Source organism: Miscanthus floridulus, chromosome 8, assembly GCF_019320115.1.
Source record: "Miscanthus floridulus cultivar M001 chromosome 8, ASM1932011v1, whole genome shotgun sequence".
Classification (NCBI taxonomy): domain Eukaryota; kingdom Viridiplantae; phylum Streptophyta; class Magnoliopsida; order Poales; family Poaceae; genus Miscanthus; species Miscanthus floridulus.
Genome location: NC_089587.1, coordinates 60,098,070 through 60,116,254, shown reverse-complemented (window position 1 = coordinate 60,116,254; position 18,185 = coordinate 60,098,070). Strand labels below are relative to the sequence as shown.

Here is an 18,185-nt window from a genome sequence, read left to right as displayed (position 1 = left end):
AATAATCAATCAGGGGCGGGCCCCTGCATTATGAAATGCATATAAACTTTTTGCGTCTTGCTCTTGCTAGGCCATGCAAATTCCTCAGTTAGTGTCCTATTACGTTTAAGTACTTGAATCTCTGGCGTATGGTTCAGAGGTTCATGACGTGACCATGTGAGCCTGGCACTCGGTTCGTGACCGTCCATGTGAGTAGACAAGCTTCATGGATTAAGGCGTGTTCTACCTGAGGAATTCGGTGACCGTTAAGAGAAGACCTAGAGCACTATGTTTGCTTGCATGATGATTTTACTTAGAGCACTATGTTTGCTCGCATGATGATTTTTTTTGTCTTCCCTTGCTAGGTCAGTTAATTTCCTGGGTAGTAGCCTGTTACGTTTAAGCACTTGAATCTCGCGTATGGTTCAGAGGTTCATTGATGTGACCACCCATATGGTTCAGAGGTTCTTTGGCGTGACCATCCGTATGGTTCAGAGGTTCATTGACGTGACCATCCATTCGAGAAAACAAGCTTCACGAATTAAGGCTTACTATTCGAGAAAATTAACAGCCGTTAAGGGAAGATGATATGGCCACAGAGGCATATGAATAATATCCGGAATATATAAAAAATGAGACGTGACTTAGCTTGGTTCGTGGCTGCGTTGTTGACCACCGCAGCCGGGTAGTCGGTCGGTGTGGCAAGTAGTCAGTTTGCAGCCGAGTTGTTGGCGTAGCATCCGAGCTGATGGAGGCGGGGTCGACAACTTGCTTGATGTAGTCGAACAGCATGATGAAGTCGTCGGACAGCTCGTCCGAGTTGTTTGCTGATGAGTTTAACCAAACGAGTGACTATCATGTCGAGTACTCGAAACAACTCGGAACGTGTTGCCGGGTTCCCAGAATTTGGTTGCTTGCTCGTGACTCGTCGGCTTGCTGTAGGTGGTCTTCTCTTTATTGACCGTATAGCTTGTATTTCTTGACCTTCTCTCGTATGAGTATGTCGTATGTATAAATCAATGCACCAACACCTTTGGCTTTGCTTGCTTGCTTCCTTTGTTAGCTTCTTGCATGTCCGTGATGTATTCGTATACGAAGTTGACTTGGAGACGGGGGTGTGCGCGTGTATGCACGGGTTGATCCATTAATTCCGTATATCCTGACTGACTTGCATGTCGTTATCCTTTTCTGTCCAATCTCATAGCTTGTATATCTCTTGGATATGTTGCTTCATAATTGGCACACACGTTGTCGGCTTTGTGTGGGAGTAGGACTCTTCTTGTGTCGGAGTTGGACTTGAATCCGCATATAGCTGAGTTGTGATGGAGTCTGAGTTGCAGTCCGACTTGTACTTGTATCAGTCATGTTTGATGCTGGTTGGCGTGTAGTAGGAACGTGATACAGTCGTGCTTCTACTGGGATCTCGCTGAGTTGACGAAGTCGGAGTAGATGTTGACGAAGAGGTCTCGTGCTCTCACGAATTGATGCCGATGCTGAACGTGAATACGGCGGTGCGACGAATCTTGATTTTGAGGTCCACCGAGCTCTCGAACGCAAAGTGCCGAGAACCCCTACCTGGCGCGCCAGCTGTCGATGTTTTACCACCGATAGCCTGCCACGGGGGTCCCCGGGGCAGTATTGTTCGGGCTTCAGCGTATGCGGAACTCGACGGTGAACGCAAGGGACATTCGATTTATCCTGGTTCAGGCCCTCGACCGTGGTCGAGTAACAGCCCTACGTCCAGTCGGCGTTAGCCTCTGCGTTGGATTGATTATGAAGTATCGTACAATTGTTGTTCTCTTCCCTAGGAGCCCTGCCCTCCTTTATATAGTCAGGAGGCCAGAGTCCTAGTCGGTTTACAATGAGAGTTCCTAGTAGGATTACTGAATAGTACTACTACTAAGATCACATGGGAAGAATCCTAGTTAGACTAGATCTTCTCTCTCCCTTGCGGGGTATCCTGTGGGTCCGCATCGACAGTCCTGTGTCTTTGGTGTATTGTATTGATCTGTATGTAGATCCGATTTGATAGATCCTATCTGCTAGGGGACCCCTACCTCTCCTTATATACTCTGGAGGAGGTAGGGTTACAAGTAAAGTAGCCTATTTGGTACTATACAATGTCTTGCGGTGCACGCCGAGCAGCGCCGTGCACGCCTTAACCTTATGGGCCGGGCCACCCCTGGGGTCGCAGCCCATGTTTTAGGGGCCATACCCCCACAATCATGCTGTCACTCCAATTACCAAAATCACTAATGGCCCTAGTTAGGTGCCATTTTTCTTACATCTTGAATGGATCTGGTTGTTTCCTAGTTTGTTACAAGGAATAACGGTCGAATCTGAATGGATCTTTTACACATTGATTGTCTTTAAGTATATCTAGGTTTATACCTTGCCTGCCAAGTTGCTGAGAAACCCTCCTCGGTTTGGGACTCTCGTGTAGCTTGTTCGTCCCACCCCGTCTCGATTAGGTGTTTTTCTTAGTGGGTGAGGGTATCCAGGCCATAGTAATGACAAGCCGAGCAATACAAAATAGGGGTGCCCATCGAGCTTGGTTTCGACTCCCATGGATGTGCTCGCTGGGGGGTGCTCTTTGGTTTCGTCCATGACGAGAGCACGCATGCGTGCCACTCGCTCCCTCATGGTCTTTCGTTGGCAAGCAATCTGGCTAGTTCTCTCCACCAGCAACAGGGGCTCGCCGCTGGCAAGTTCTTCCGATGCTAGCGACCTCTAGGAGCCCCACCTTGGTGCTTGACCATCAACCATAGCCCACACCCGAGCGTTGCCAAGTGCCAACCTCGGCTTCCACATTGTCATTGCCCCTGGCACCACCATCGTTGTGTGGACATTGTCCAAAGGGAGGAAGATACAACGACGACATGTGGTCATGCAACGCGAGCTATGCATCGCCATGGAGGAAGAGAGGGTGAGGTCAGCCAGTTGCATAGGGAGTAGGTAGTAGTTGGTGGCATTGTAGAGTCCAAGAAAAGACGACGAGGGCAGCTAGAGGTGCTAACCGTAATCACGATCGATGGCGCCGCAATGCCCTCCTAGAGATGCACTTAGATCTCCTCCTAGCTACCCACACCGATGGCGATGATGGGGTGGTGAGCTTGCCCATGTCTGACAACCCTGAGCAACCATGGAGAGGGAGTCGTTTGCACTGTCGCCGCCAGGGGCCCAAGCGCCTCCACGGCCTCAGTCGTTGTCCAATTTTGCGCGAGCGCGACCAGGGCTCAAGCAATATTTGTTGTGGTCAGGGGGTGCGATTGGGTGGACCTAGTCGGCAGTGGTTGAGGGTGTGTGGCCGGCTTCGGCGGGCACACGAGCGCTAGACACATAGACGAGGAGCGCTAGACACATAGACGAGGCGTGGCAAAGGTGCGGTCTAGCCCTTGCTGGTGCCAACGTGTACCATGTTAGCAAACGGGTCTAGACCCGTGACATAACGTATGTCTAGACATATATGTGGATGTGCATTTTGGGAGTCTAGACCTTGATGACACTCATTACCAAATTTAGAGACTATTGATGCATTTTACTCAACCTCTTGTGAAATCACTACCTCGTGTGATATGGCACCGAAGGTCACTCCAACCATATGTGAAAGGTCGTATGAAAATGGTAGTCGTTCATGGAATTGTGGGCATAAAAGATGGGGCACCATTACACCGTATACGGCCCTGTTTGCTTGAAATTATCAGCCTATGTTTGCTTGAAATTATCAGCCTGGCTTATCATCTATGGTACAATATTTTTCTCTCATAATAAATCAACGAACAATACTTTTCAGCCTGACTTTTCAGCGAAGTAAAGTTTGTCTGGGCTAGTGAGGCCTTTAGAGTAGTTCCACAATTGGAAATACTGTGATGCCTATGTAGCTAGAAGCTAACTTTATTGGGGTTGTTCATTTGAGATGGTTGTACAATTAGGTGGTGTTTGGTTGCTCCTCATAAATTTTAGTCGTTGTCCCATCGAATGTTTAGATACATGCATTGAGTATTCGGCCTGTTCGCTGGTTGGTTTCTGGGCTGGTTTGGGCTGGCTGGTGCTGGTTTATTGTGAGAGGAAAACACTGTTGGCTGGCTGGTTTGGGCTGGCTGAAACCAACAAGCGAACAAGGCGATTAAATATAGACTAATTACGAAACTAATTTAGTTTGTGAGACGAATCTTTTAAGCCTAATTAGTCCATGATTTGATAATGTGGTGCTACAGTAAATATATGCTAATGACGGATTAATTAGGCTTAAAAATTCCATATATATGCTAATGACGGATTAATTAGGCTTAAAAATTCGTCTCATGGAGTATTGACGGATTATGTAATTTGTTTTTTTATTAGTATCCGAACACCCCATGCAACATCTTCCCGACACACCTACTAAATTTTAGTCACAAGATCCAAACACCGCCTTATGGTGGTACGGGGAGAAAATTGTTGCTGCAAACTAAGGCCTTATTTAGTTCCTGGTTATATAATTTTGGGGTGTCACATCAGGTGTTACATGGGGTGTCGCATGGGGTGTTCGGATACTAATAAAAAAAATAAATTATAGAATCTGTCAGTAAACCGTGTGGCGAATTTACTAAGCCTAATTAATCCGTCACTGGCACATGTGTTATTGTAGCACTTTATTGTCAAATCATGAACTAATTAGGCTTAAAAAATTCGTATTGCAAAGTAATCACAATCTGTACAATTAGTTATTTTTTAGTCTATATTTAATAATACTCCATGTATATGTCAAACATTCGATGACGATACCGTGGAAATTTTTGAGGAGGAACGCCTAAACGCTGCTTCAACGAGAAGCGAACACACCGATTCTGCGTGCTATTTTTTTTTAGACTTAGAGTGGAGGGAGGGAGGGAGACTTAAAAGTGAGTGTTGTGCTAATGCGGGGGCGTTGGATCGGTCGACAGAGAAAGACATGATGAATTGGCCCTGGTCGGCTACGTGCCTGTATGGGCTTAGACGATAGGGTGTGTTTGGTTATCCATAGCCTAGCTCCTTAGACGTCTCCAACAGACTACCCAAACCGCGACACATCCCGCATTTTAGGGTAGCCGCACAGTGCTTTTACGTAGAAAAATCCATCCTCCAACGGACTACCCAACACGGCAGCCATTTGCCTCCGACGAAACACGGACGCAAATTTGCGTCCTCTCTCGTTCCTTGCGTCTCCTCCGGCGGGTCCCACCACCACGAGCTCGGGGACGACCGGAGCAGGGGCGGAGCTCGGGGGACGACCTTCGCCAGGGGCCTGAGCTCAGCCCGCCTGCCGGGAGCGGAGCGCGCCGTGGGCCAAGCTCGCCCGCGCCGGGGCCGATCTCGCCGAGTGGGCGGATCTCTCCCGCGCTTGCCGTCTCCTCCGGCCTTGCGGGTCCCACCACCACGAGCTCCGGGGACGACCAGAGCCGGGGCGGAGCTCGTGGACGACCGTCGCCGGGGCGGAGCTCGCCCGCGCGCGGGGCCGAGCTCGCCGGTGGCGGAGCTCGCCCGCGCCGGGACGGAGCTCGCCCCTCGCCGGGACGGAGCGCGCCGGGGCCAAGCTCGCCCGCGCCGGGGCGGAGCGCGCCGGGGCCGAGCTCGCCGGGGCGGAGTGCGCCGTGGGCCGAGCTCGCCGGGGCAGAGGTTTGCGTCCTCGGTTGGAAAACGGGAGTTTTGTCTGCCTATCCATTCTACTGTGCGTGACCCAATCTAACCGAATAGGTCTCACGTTTAGGTCTTCGTCGTTGGAGACAGTCTTAAGTCAATTTTAACATGTTTGGTTGTGTGTGAGTGGGCTAGAGCCTGGCCATACGTACTGTGTAGCCTGGCCAGGGGAACGCACAATCGGTCGTTCTCATGGAGCCAGGCCCGAGCCAGCCCAAGGTGAAGCTCTGGTCACCGCCCGAACCGTCGCTCTCTGCTCGCTTCTTTCTGCCGCCGCGCTGCTCGTCCGGCCATCGCCATGTCCGCCGCTTCCTTCTCCTCCTCTCCAGGCCCCTACCTCTCTCTCCACCAGTGCCCCACCACGTCTCTTCTCACCTCCCGACCCCGCTCCCTCCTCGTCCTCCGTTGTCCCCACCGCCCCCGGCCTCGGACGACGCCATCGCGTCGCTCCGTTCCGTCGCGGACTCCACCGCTGTCCGCCCGCCCGGACCTCCGGCACCTCATGCGTCTCTACGCACGGCCGTCACCGTTATTCGTCGCGCGGGGGAACTGCCCATGCCGCAGTAGGCCGCGCGCGCGATGGTGGCCTCCCTTCGCGGAGCGCGGGGCGCCTCCGGGAGGGCCGCGGACAAGCTGCGGAGCCACGGTTCCCGCTCGTCGTCGAGACCGGCAACTGGCTGCTCCGCGTCGGGCTGCGGCAACCCGGGCTGATGCTTCGCCCACGATCGCGAGGCGTTCGATGGAATTGCGCGCGCAGCCGGCGGTCGTGCGTCCTCGGGCGCTGCCGGGAGGGGGCGGTTCGGGTGTGCTCGTCCAGGTGTTCGACGATGGCCATGGACCTGCTCACCAGGTGCTCGTCCAGGTGTGCTGGTATTACTAGCGTGGGGAGGAAATCAATTTTGTTAGTTTGCGTCAGTTACCCCTGACTGATGTGTCTTGTGCTCTGGTTACTTCATTCTTCGTTACGGTGAAAGTGAAACGTCAAGGTTGCTTTCCTCTGTCCTGTCCTCTGGTTACTTCATTCTTCATTACGATGATGGCTTTTTGTGTGTCTCTCGTTTTGGTAGGTCAGGGAGGCTGCTGCTAGTTGGATCTTGGCACAGTTAAACTGTTCTCTGTTCGTCACTTCATTAAGAGGCTGCTGCTAGTTGGATCTTTCCTGCCATTTTCGTTAGTGTCAGGATGCATTCCGTTCCCTCTGCGACCTGTAGGATTGGATTGGAGTCGACAGCATGGAAATGCCTCAAAGTGGTAACCTTAACAATTCAGTAAAGATGTGACTATATCAAAAATAACAAGGCAACCAAACACACTCTAAGCCTATCCAAGCTAATATAATATAGATACCAAACAACTAGGATTAGCTTGACGAGAGCAGACTAAGGGCCCGTTTGGCATGTGCTCTGGCTCGTGATAAAACTGGCTTCTGGCTCCTATGGAAAAACAGTTTTTTCTGGCTCTGACTTATTTTGTAACAAAAATGTTTGGTAAAACGGCTTCTCCCTAGCTTTTTAGAATATAAGAAGATGTCAAATGTTCAAAATACCCTTATATTTTTCTCTTCATTTTTCCTTTTCTTTTCCTTTCACTTTTTATTTATCTTTCCTTCCTCCCCTTCTTTTCTTTCCCCTCCTCTCTCCTTATCCATCGGCCTCTCCCTCCCGGCCTTATCCTGGCGTGGCGCGGCGCAGCGGAGCAGAGGCTGGCCGCGGGGGAGGACCTAGGGCGGAGGGCGGGGCGCGCTGGCCGGAGCAGGATTGTCGGCGGTGGGGCGGAGTTGGAGGGCCGCGGGGCGGAGCAGGAGGCCGGTGGCGGGGCGTGAGCAGGAGACCCGGCGGGCGTGGTGGAGGAGACGGAGGCGCGCGGGGAGGAGCAGGAGGCCGACGGCGGGGGAGGAGGAGGCCGGCGTGCAGGGGAGGCGACCGTGGCAGCGCGGGCGCCGGGGATGAGAGCAGGCCCGGGGACAAGGATGGAAAAGCAACGCGCAGGTGAGGAAGAAGTCGGGGAAGCCACATTTTTGGCTTGCCCTCCCCTGTGTAAGCCACCGAACGCTTCTCTTCGGCTTCTAGGCGCCAGCCATTTTGTAGAGTGCCGTTTGGCACGGCTTCCTCAAAAGCCTCTCGAGAAGTCGCCAGAATGAGCCATGCCAAAGGGCCTCAAGCTGCCCAGCCCAACTCACGAGGTTTCTGTCCACCGAGCAAGCCCCACACAGGCAGCTTTTGCCTCCGCGTTGACTGGCGCACAATAGCAGTACTCTACCCTGCTCCACCGTCCGTCCCCCATCCAACGTCCCACCTGCCCGGTCCATAGTCGGTTCCGCATCCCGCCCGCGCCGTACCCCCCGCACCCAGTCCCACATACACCACACATCCTCGCCCACTGCCTCTACGTGTACCACCATACAACCGGCCCCATGCGTCCACGCGGCCGCCAGCCAAGCCGGCGCAGGATAGCCCCCACGGCGCACGCCTACGTCTATAATACACCCCTACCCCCTCCTCTCCGAGGCCTTTCCTCAGAGGCACCCTCAGGATTCCCTTTCCCTTCCAACTCGCGGAGGCGGGGCGCGCGGATCTGTCGGCAGGGGGCCGATCCATTCGAGTTCCACCGGGCGAGGCCGCCAAAAAACACACTAGCTCGACACAGCGAGCGGGGCCGATCCTTCGTGCCGCGGGGGCGCTGGTGGCGGGGCGGCGCAGCGCGCAGCGATCTGAAACCCTAGGTGGTGGTGGTGGGCGGCGCCGCCGCCGCCGGGTGCAGCCGAGATGGACGCGAGGTTCCCGTACTCGCCGGCCGAGGTGGCCAAGGTCCAGCTCGTGCAGTTCGGCATCCTCAGCCCCGACGAGATCGTAATACCCCTCTCGCCCCCCCCTCCCCTCCCCTCCCCTCCCCGGCTCTGTTGCTTTGTCCTTCGAGCGGGTCGAGGGTCGAGTTGAGTGGGCGTCCGTAGTGTAGCTACTAGCTTGACTATGGCTATGGCTGTTTGCTAGTTTACCAGTACCAACTCGGTTCTGATGTCAGGATTCTAGTTCAGGTTCAAGGCACGATTTTGTGTAATTAGTGGCCGGTTTGAGTGGTTTGAGCTTCACTATCGGCATGCCTTGGTTGGTCTGGGTGAATTCAAGCAATTCGAGTTTTAGTACAACCGTAACAGACCTTCGTCCCATAAAATTCTAGCATCATTAGGAAAAAAACAAAATGTATTGCCTGCTTGAAACCTGGAACTATGTAGAATACGCTGCTGGAAGTATGGAAAGTATTACACATAGAGAAAATGTATGGTTCAGTTTGAACTTGCAATTACTTTGTACATAGTTTCGAGTGATATGATGGATTAATGTGATGTTGTGATTCAACACAGTCCATGATAGAGCTTCAACCTGGTTGTTGTGTGCCTTACGGTCTGGGCACATCTGTATGTTCTTATTAAGTGACCTAATCTGTTTCATGTAGTATGGTTCTGATTCTGTCGAGTTCAACTTCAACTGAAACATTTGTGTGTTCCGTACGAACATAACGGAAATTCCATGTCAGTTAGTAACAAGATGACGTTACTCCTGAGTTTGTTTAACCGTATAATTTATTGTGCTGAATAGTAACGCTTCATTAAAAGGTTATTCTGCTTTGTTTGTTATGCGGTGAGTGAGGTACAGGTTTCTGGGGATAGAAACTAATGACTATTGATTTCTTTCTGCTTTTGTGTAGAGACAAATGTCGGTGGTTCAAATAGAACACGCAGAGACCATGGAGAGGGGAAAACCGAAGCCTGGTGGGCTTAGTGACCCTCGATTGGGGACTATTGACCGGAAAATTAAGTGCGAGACATGCATGGCAGGGATGGCAGAGTGCCCAGGCCACTTTGGACACCTTGAGCTTGCCAAGCCGATGTTCCACATTGGATTCATTAAGACTGTGCTCTCTATCATGCGCTGCGTCTGCTTTAACTGCTCCAAGATCCTCGCTGATGAGGTACCCCTTGGGCTCGTTGTTGCTTGATATGTGTGTACATCTTGCTATACTGGAAGGACTTGTCATTTTACATTGAGGCATGGTAAACTGAAAATGGAAGACTCCTTGTGTGTTCCCACCCTTCAATACATATGAAAAGTATGGTTGCCTCATTTTACTCTACCTGGTGTTGTTCATCGTTAGCATGTTTTCTCACTAGCCATTAACTTTTTTAGGTATCAATTATAGCATGTAAACTGTGATTATTTTACTTTTCCTTGACCATTCTATGACCTAATATGTCTTCATGGTTTTGTTCTAACATGTTTGATGAAGCTTATAAGCTTATGTGTGTATATTTTGTATTCATTGCATTATTCCTATAGTGATCAGGACAGTAGAACCGATCAAACACCAAGTTTGAGTCTTTTTCATGAGCTCTGGTTCAAGTGTTCAGACATTTGACCACTTAATTAGATGCTTTAGCATTTGTGTTTCCAAACCAAATTAACTTCACATTTTAATCACCATTTATCCATTTTTTATCATGCAGGATGAAACCAAATTTAAGCAGGCTCTAAAAATCAGGAATCCAAAGAATAGATTGAAGAGAATATATGATGCTTGCAAGAGCAAAAAAGTCTGTGCAGGTGGCGATGACCTTGATGTTCAGGAGCAGGATACTGACGAGCCTGTTAAGAAAAGAGGTGGCTGTGGTGCTCAGCAGCCCAATATTACAGTCGATGGTATGAAGATGGTTGCAGAGTTTAAAGCTCCAAAGAAGAAAAATGATGATCAGGATCAACTCCCTGAGCCAGTGGAACGCAAGCAAATCCTCTCAGCCGAGAGGGTATTTCTATAATCTCTATTCAGTTGAGCAAGTTATGCTACTTCTTGTAATTGGTTTCTTACATGGCTTGTTTGACCAGGTCCTTAATGTTCTGAAGCGTATAAGTGATGAGGACTGTCTTCTGTTGGGCCTGAATCCCAAATTTGCCCGTCCTGATTGGATGATACTTCAAGTGCTTCCAGTCCCTCCACCCCCTGTTAGACCATCTGTCATGATGGACACTTCTTCCAGAAGTGAGGTAAGCCTAATACAATATACTCCCTCCGTCCCAAAATAAATAACTTTGTAGAAATTTTCAGACAGATTAAGAATGCTGGCAAAAGACACATGTATCCTCATCTCCTTTCCTTCCCCGTAGGATATCTCCTGAATTTGGTAGTTATCATTTGCATGCACCCGTGATTAGCTTCCGCATTAGGAGTCAATGCCCCATGTTTTTTTTAGAATGCTATTTTTTGGGGACAAATTTTAAACCTCAGAAAGTTATTTATTTTGGGTCGGAGGGAGTAGTTATTATGTGTATAATTGTTGTTGCATGGATGGATAAGTGCAACCTTGTTCTATGTTTGAGGGCTACTACTTCAGTCCCTGTTGTAAAGGAGGTATTATTTCGCAGCTCCTCACTGTGATTTTTCTTTGCTTTTGTGCTGTTTCTACAGGATGATTTGACTCATCAATTAGCTATGATTATACGGCATAATGAGAACTTGAGGAAGCAAGAGAGGAATGGCGCTCCAGCTCACATTATAACAGAGTTTGCTCAGTTGTTGCAATTTCATATTGCAACATACTTCGATAATGATCTTCCTGGCCAACCCAGGGTGAGTGGTTTAGAATGTTACTTTGCATGTATAAAACCTATGGATATCAGAATAGTTTTCATGAATTTTTTGTTGTTGTTGTTGAAATGCTCAGGCCACACAGCGTTCTGGAAGGCCTATTAAATCAATTTGCAGCAGGCTGAAAGCTAAAGAAGGCCGGATTAGAGGGAACTTGATGGGCAAGCGTGTTGATTTCTCGGCCAGAACTGTGATAACACCGGATCCAAACATAAACATTGATGAGTTGGGAGTACCATGGAGTATTGCTTTGAACCTGACATATCCTGAAACTGTTACTCCATATAATATTGAGAGGTGAACCATTTTGTTTTTATTGACAAATGTTACTTAATTACTGTGCTTTTGCTGATCATTTGCAGCTAAATCCAATAATTTCAGGTTGAAGGAACTTGTCGAATATGGGCCTCACCCTCCCCCAGGGAAGACCGGTGCAAAGTACATTATCAGGGAAGATGGTCAGAGGCTTGATCTTCGATATGTGAAGAAAAGCAGCGACCAGCATCTGGAGCTTGGTTACAAGGTGAGTATCAACCTCCCCATGACTATAGAAGCTGCTGCTTTTCTAAACATTCTCATTGTAAAATTGTTTTATGTTTTGACTCATTTTGTGCCGGATTTCATCAGGTGGAGAGGCATCTCAATGATGGGGATTTTGTTCTTTTCAACCGGCAACCAAGTCTTCATAAAATGTCTATCATGGGGCATCGCATCAAAATTATGCCCTACTCAACTTTCCGGTTGAACTTGTCTGTCACTTCACCATACAATGCTGACTTTGACGGTGATGAGATGAATATGCATGTCCCCCAGTCATTTGAGACCAGGGCAGAAGTTCTGGAGTTAATGATGGTGCCAAAATGCATTGTCTCTCCACAATCAAATAGGCCTGTCATGGGCATTGTCCAAGACACACTGCTTGGTTGTCGCAAAAATTACTAAAAGGGACACTCTAATTGAAAAGGTGAATAAAGAGAAATTTCACTTGTCCTTTCCAATTGTATTCTGTTCAGTTTTGTGGCTCATTTAAATTTCATTCCAGGATGTATTTATGAACATCTTGATGTGGTGGCAAGACTTCGATGGAAAGATTCCTGCACCTGCCATTTTGAAACCTAGGCCTATTTGGACTGGGAAACAAGTTTTTAACTTAATTATACCCAAGCAAATAAATTTAATACGGTTTTCAGCATGGCATTCGGAAGAAGAAAAGGGATTTATTACTCCTGGTGATACTATGGTCAGGATTGAGAAGGGAGAGCTTCTGTCTGGTACACTTTGCAAGAAGAGTCTTGGAACAGGCTCTGGAAGTCTTATCCATGTCATTTGGTAATTATGCCTAATCTGAATTTTACTTGTTGAAAATTGCATGACAATAAGAAATATTGCCCATTTCCATTTTCTAAGCAAATCACATTTTAACCTGTTCTTTTCAGGGAAGAGGTTGGTCCAGATGCAGCCAGGAAGTTCTTAGGACATACGCAGTGGCTTGTAAACTACTGGCTTCTTCAAAATGGTTTCAGTATTGGAATTGGGGATACCATTGCAGATGCTGCCACCATGGAATCAATTAATAAAACAATTTCTGATGCTAAGGATGCTGTGAAGGAGCTTATTAAAAAAGCACATGAGAAGCAGTTGGAAGCTGAGCCAGGACGCACCATGATGGAATCATTTGAAAACAGAGTGAACCAGGTACTGATTGCTTCTGTTTTGCTTTCATTATTATATATATATATAGCCTTTGTTTATGTCATTCAGAGGAGTGTTCAGCGTTTAGGTTGAGCTGTTTTAACCTCAATACAATCCCTTTCTGTTCAGGTTCTTAACAAAGCTCGTGATGATGCTGGGAGCAGTGCTCAGAAGAGCTTGTCTGAAAGCAACAATTTGAAGGCTATGGTCACTGCAGGCTCAAAAGGAAGTTTCATTAACATTTCACAAATGACTGCTTGTGTGGGACAGCAGAATGTTGAGGGCAAGCGGATCCCTTTTGGTTTCATTGATCGGACATTGCCACATTTCACAAAAGATGACTATGGTCCTGAAAGTCGTGGATTTGTGGAAAATTCTTACCTCCGAGGTCTGACACCACAAGAATTTTTCTTTCATGCTATGGGTGGTAGAGAAGGTCTTATAGATACTGCTGTGAAGACCTCTGAGACTGGGTATATCCAGAGGAGACTTGTGAAAGCTATGGAGGACATCATGGTGAAATATGATGGTACTGTAAGAAATTCTCTGGGAGATGTCATTCAGTTCTTGTATGGAGAAGATGGCATGGATGCTGTTTGGATTGAGTTTCAAAAATTGGACTCATTGAAGATGAAGAAGCCTGAGTTCGATAATTTATTCCGTTATGAGCTGGATGATGAGAACTGGAGACCTAACTACATGCTACCTGAACATGTTGACGATTTGAAGACCATACGTGAATTCAGAAATGTGTTTGAGGCAGAGGTTCAAAAGCTAGAAGCTGATCGGTACCAGCTTGGGACTGAGATCGCCACAACTGGTGACAATTCGTGGCCTATGCCTGTGAACCTCAAGCGGCTCATCTGGAATGCTCAGAAGACATTCAGGATTGATTTTAGAAGACCTTCTGACATGCACCCGATGGAAATTGTGGAAGCGGTAGATAAACTGCAAGAAAGACTTAAGGTTGTACCTGGTGATGATCCTTTGAGCATTGAGGCTCAGAAGAATGCAACCTTGTTCTTTAATATCCTGCTTCGTAGCACGTTTGCTAGCAAGAGGGTCTTGAAGGAATACAGGCTTACAAAGGAAGCTTTTGAATGGGTTATCGGTGAGATTGAATCGAGGTTTCTTCAGTCTTTGGTGGCCCCTGGTGAGATGATTGGATGTGTGGCTGCACAATCAATTGGAGAACCAGCAACACAGATGACCCTGAATACCTTCCATTATGCTGGTGTCAGTGCCAAGAATGTCACCCTTGGAGTTCCCAGGTTGAGGGAGATCATTAATGTTGCCAAGAAGATAAAGACTCCATCTTTGTCTGTTTACCTGAAGCCTGAGGTGAACCAGAAGAAAGAATTGGCTAAGAATGTCCAGTGTGCTTTGGAGTACACCACACTGCGTAGTGTTACCCACGCCACAGAGATATGGTATGATCCTGATCCTCTAGGAACCATCATTGAAGAGGACGCAGAGTTTGTTCAGTCCTATTACGAAATGCCTGATGAGGATATTGACCCGGATAAAATTTCTCCTTGGCTGCTGCGTATTGAGCTTAACCGTGAGATGATGGTTGATAAGAAGTTGAGCATGGCTGATATTGCTGACAAGATTAACCGTGAGTTTGATGATGACTTATCATGCATTTTTAATGATGATAATGCGGATAAGCTCATCCTCCGTATCCGCATCACAAATGATGAAGCTCCAAAAGGAGAAATACAAGATGAGTCTGCTGAGGATGATGTCTTCCTAAAAAAGATAGAGGGTAATATGTTGACAGAGATGGCGCTTCGAGGCATTCCAGATATCAACAAAGTGTTCATCAAAGAAGGGAAGGTCAATACTTTTTATCAAGACGAAGGTTTCAAAGCAGCTAATGAATGGATGCTTGATACAGAAGGTGTGAATCTCTTAGCTGTCATGTGTCATGAGGATGTTGATGCTACAAGGACAACAAGTAACCATCTGATTGAAGTGATTGAGGTACTTGGAATTGAGGCTGTTCGTCGTTCTCTCTTGGATGAGCTTCGGGTGGTGATATCTTTCGATGGATCCTATGTGAACTACAGGCATCTGGCCATTCTTTGTGATACAATGACATACAGAGGTCACTTAATGGCGATTACAAGGCACGGTATCAACCGCAATGACACTGGGCCTCTTATGAGATGTTCCTTTGAAGAGACTGTTGACATCTTACTTGATGCTGCTGTATATGCTGAATCTGACCACCTGAGAGGTGTCACTGAAAACATAATGCTTGGTCAGCTTGCTCCTATTGGTACTGGAGGCTGTGCACTATATCTTAATGACCAGATGTTGCAGCAGGCAATTGAACTTCAACTTCCAAGCTATGTGGAAGGCCTAGACTTCGGCATGACACCAGCACGATCACCCATCTCCGGGACACCTTACCATGAAGGAATGATGTCCCCAAGTTATCTGCTGAGTCCAAATATCAGGGCTTCCCCCATTAATGCAGATGCTTCGTTCTCACCATATGTTGGGCACATGGCATTCTCACCATTCCCTTCACCAGGTGGTTACTCTCCATCGTCAGGGGGATACAGTCCATCTTCTCCAGTTTTCACCCCAGAGAAAGGATATAGCCCTCTTTCTCCATCATACAGCCCTGCATCGCCAAGCTATAGTCCCACCTCACCATCATATACACCTGGCTCTCCCACCTACAGTCCCACAAGCCCGAATTACTCCCCAACAAGTCCGACTTACTCGCCTACCAGTCCATCATACTCACCCACATCTCCGAGTTACAGCCCAACATCTCGTAGCTACAGTCCTACATCACCAAGCTACAGCCCTACATCTCCTAGCTATAGTCCTACATCACCAAGCTACAGCCCCACCTCACCAGTTTATAGTCCAACCTCACCAGCATATAGCCCTACATCTCCCGCATACAGCCCCACATCACCATCTTACAGTCCAACTTCGCCATCTTATAGCCCTACATCACCATCATACAGCCCAACATCCCCGTCATACAGCCCTACCTCCCCCTCATACAGTCCTACTTCCCCCTCATATAGGCCCTACCTCCCCCTCGTACAGCCCGACATCACCTGCATACAGCCCAACTTCGCCAGGATACAGCCCAACATCACCAAGCTACAGTCCTACTTCTCCGAGCTACAGTCCTACTTCTCCGAGCTACAATCCTTCATCAGCCAAGTACAGCCCTTCGCACGCATACTCTCCAAGCAGCCCCAGGATGACTCCATATAGTCAGACTTCTCCAAGCTACAGGTGCGCATAATTATACGAAGATCTGTATTCTTAGTATTATTGCCTCAAAGGGTACTCTGTCCATACATATCTGCATTGAATTACTGTTTCTGTTATGACAGTCCAACGTCACCGACATACTCTCCTACATCACCATCATATTCACAACCAAGTCCATCGTACAGCCCAACAAGGTGCACATTCAGATCCCATTGCCTTTGGTGCATCTTCATACATATATATGCTTGAATACTATTATTCTGCTTGCCATCGTCTGTCTTACACATTACCCAATTAATGCAGCCCGTTCAACACCTCTGGAGGACCTAGCCCGGATTATAGCCCAACCTCTCCAAATTACAGGCAAGTCATTGTAGTGTCAGACAGATATCTACCTTTCATGCAAGACATCGTTTTGTGTTCTGACAAATCTCATTTTGCACACTGCAGCCCTAGTGGAAGCTACTCCCCAACTGCACCGGGCTACTCCCCATCGTCCACAGGCCAAGGTAATGACAAGGATGATGAGAGCACTCGTTGAGGGCGCTGGAGGACCGGTGATGGCTACATGGGAAGATCGAGCTTGTCGTGCCTCGCTTTTCGTTTCCTTTTTTTTTTGCTAATGTTTTTGTATGGTTGATGAACTCTGAGAGCAAACTTATTTTTCTTGAGCTGCTAATTAGCAGTGAGAGTTGTTTATGTATGATACTAGAACTAAGGACTGAACTGTGCTGCGACTTGCTAAGTGGTTCACCGCATGGTGTCCAGTTCAGAGTAACATAGTAACTGATGATGATAAGATCGTGAAGGTATTATTGGTACTACTATACCTGTGCGTCTATACCATAAGATCTAGTTTTCTCGTTGGATGGTTATGTTCCGGGTGGTTTTTTTGGAAGCTGCAATGTTTCTTCTGGTTAAGCTTCACTTCTTATCTGGAGTGCTGGAACTTGATGGATCATAAGTTGATCCAAGTCGCACATGGTCTGGGCTACATCTGAACAGGTCTACAGTATTGGGAAGGCAATAGACCATGCTTTCCTGAAGTAGACCCTCGCACATCCCCATCAAGAATTCAAGGGTCTCCTTGTTGCTTTACGTCGAGCTTACTAAGAAAGCTTCCAATGACTAGCTGCAAGATTCAGTTTAGCACCTGGAGATGTTTGGGCCATCTAGTAAATGTGCTGTTTGTACTGCTGTTACTTGAATGGTTATTTGGAAAATTCTTCCCAGAACCATTTGTCACAGGCTATCAGTTTGTACTATTGTTGCTTGTTTGTACTGTTGCTTCGACCTATTTGCTTTTACAAAAACTGTGGTTTAATAAGTGAAGAAAGATTAACGGCTGGGAAGACTATTAACATGAAAACTACTTTTCCAGATGAAAACTACATTGGATGCTGATCAATACTTTCTTCGTACAAATCTCACGAAAACCACCATCTTCATGTAGCGATTTTTCCAAGATTGGTAGAGGCCTCACTGTGGCTTCAAGTGGATCGAGTGCCGAGGAGATTCCAAGATATCCAGCAGCATGTGTTGGGTGATGAAATACACGGCTGCTCTGAAAATACAGTCATGGCACATTCTAAACATCATAGGCCTGCGGAAACACTAATCACAGTTATTTTCTTGCATCTGCAGTGTTAGTTAACTGCACTTGTCAGAGTTACTTTTTTTTCTTGTTAACTTACGCTTGAATCAGAGCAACTTTGTCTCAGACTCTGGCGTTTTCTGAATCAGAGCGAAATGGGTGTTCCCTGACGTTTCTTGATCTTTCGTTCTCCTGTATTGTACTTATCATTAAAATGCATGCAGTGGGTAGGATTAGTTCATGCTAGCTCATAGCACTTTATTAGTGGCTTTGCAATAATCCCTGAGGGCCTGTTCTTTTGGCAGGGAACCGACCCCTGGATCATTTCTATCGGGAATACTTCACTAATTTATACTAGTTTTGATCAGCTGGAAGG

The 18,185-nt window shown here is 47.7% G+C and overlaps 1 protein-coding gene across 1 annotated transcript; it reads left to right on the top strand.

The window, feature by feature from the left end:
- The first annotated feature begins 8,286 nt into the window (after positions 1-8,286).
- LOC136476486 (DNA-directed RNA polymerase II subunit RPB1-like) lies at positions 8,287-16,906 on the top strand. Its single transcript, XM_066474341.1, is given in 16 exon segments — positions 8,287-8,486; positions 9,343-9,606; positions 10,139-10,435; positions 10,515-10,673; positions 11,095-11,256; positions 11,351-11,571; positions 11,656-11,797; positions 11,902-12,204; positions 12,206-12,238; positions 12,317-12,603; positions 12,711-12,969; positions 13,096-16,017; positions 16,019-16,236; positions 16,338-16,409; positions 16,519-16,578; positions 16,666-16,906. Coding segments are annotated over 16 exon segments (5,574 nt in total). The 5' UTR covers positions 8,287-8,402; the 3' UTR covers positions 16,757-16,906.
- The last annotated feature ends 1,279 nt before the right edge of the window (positions 16,907-18,185 follow it).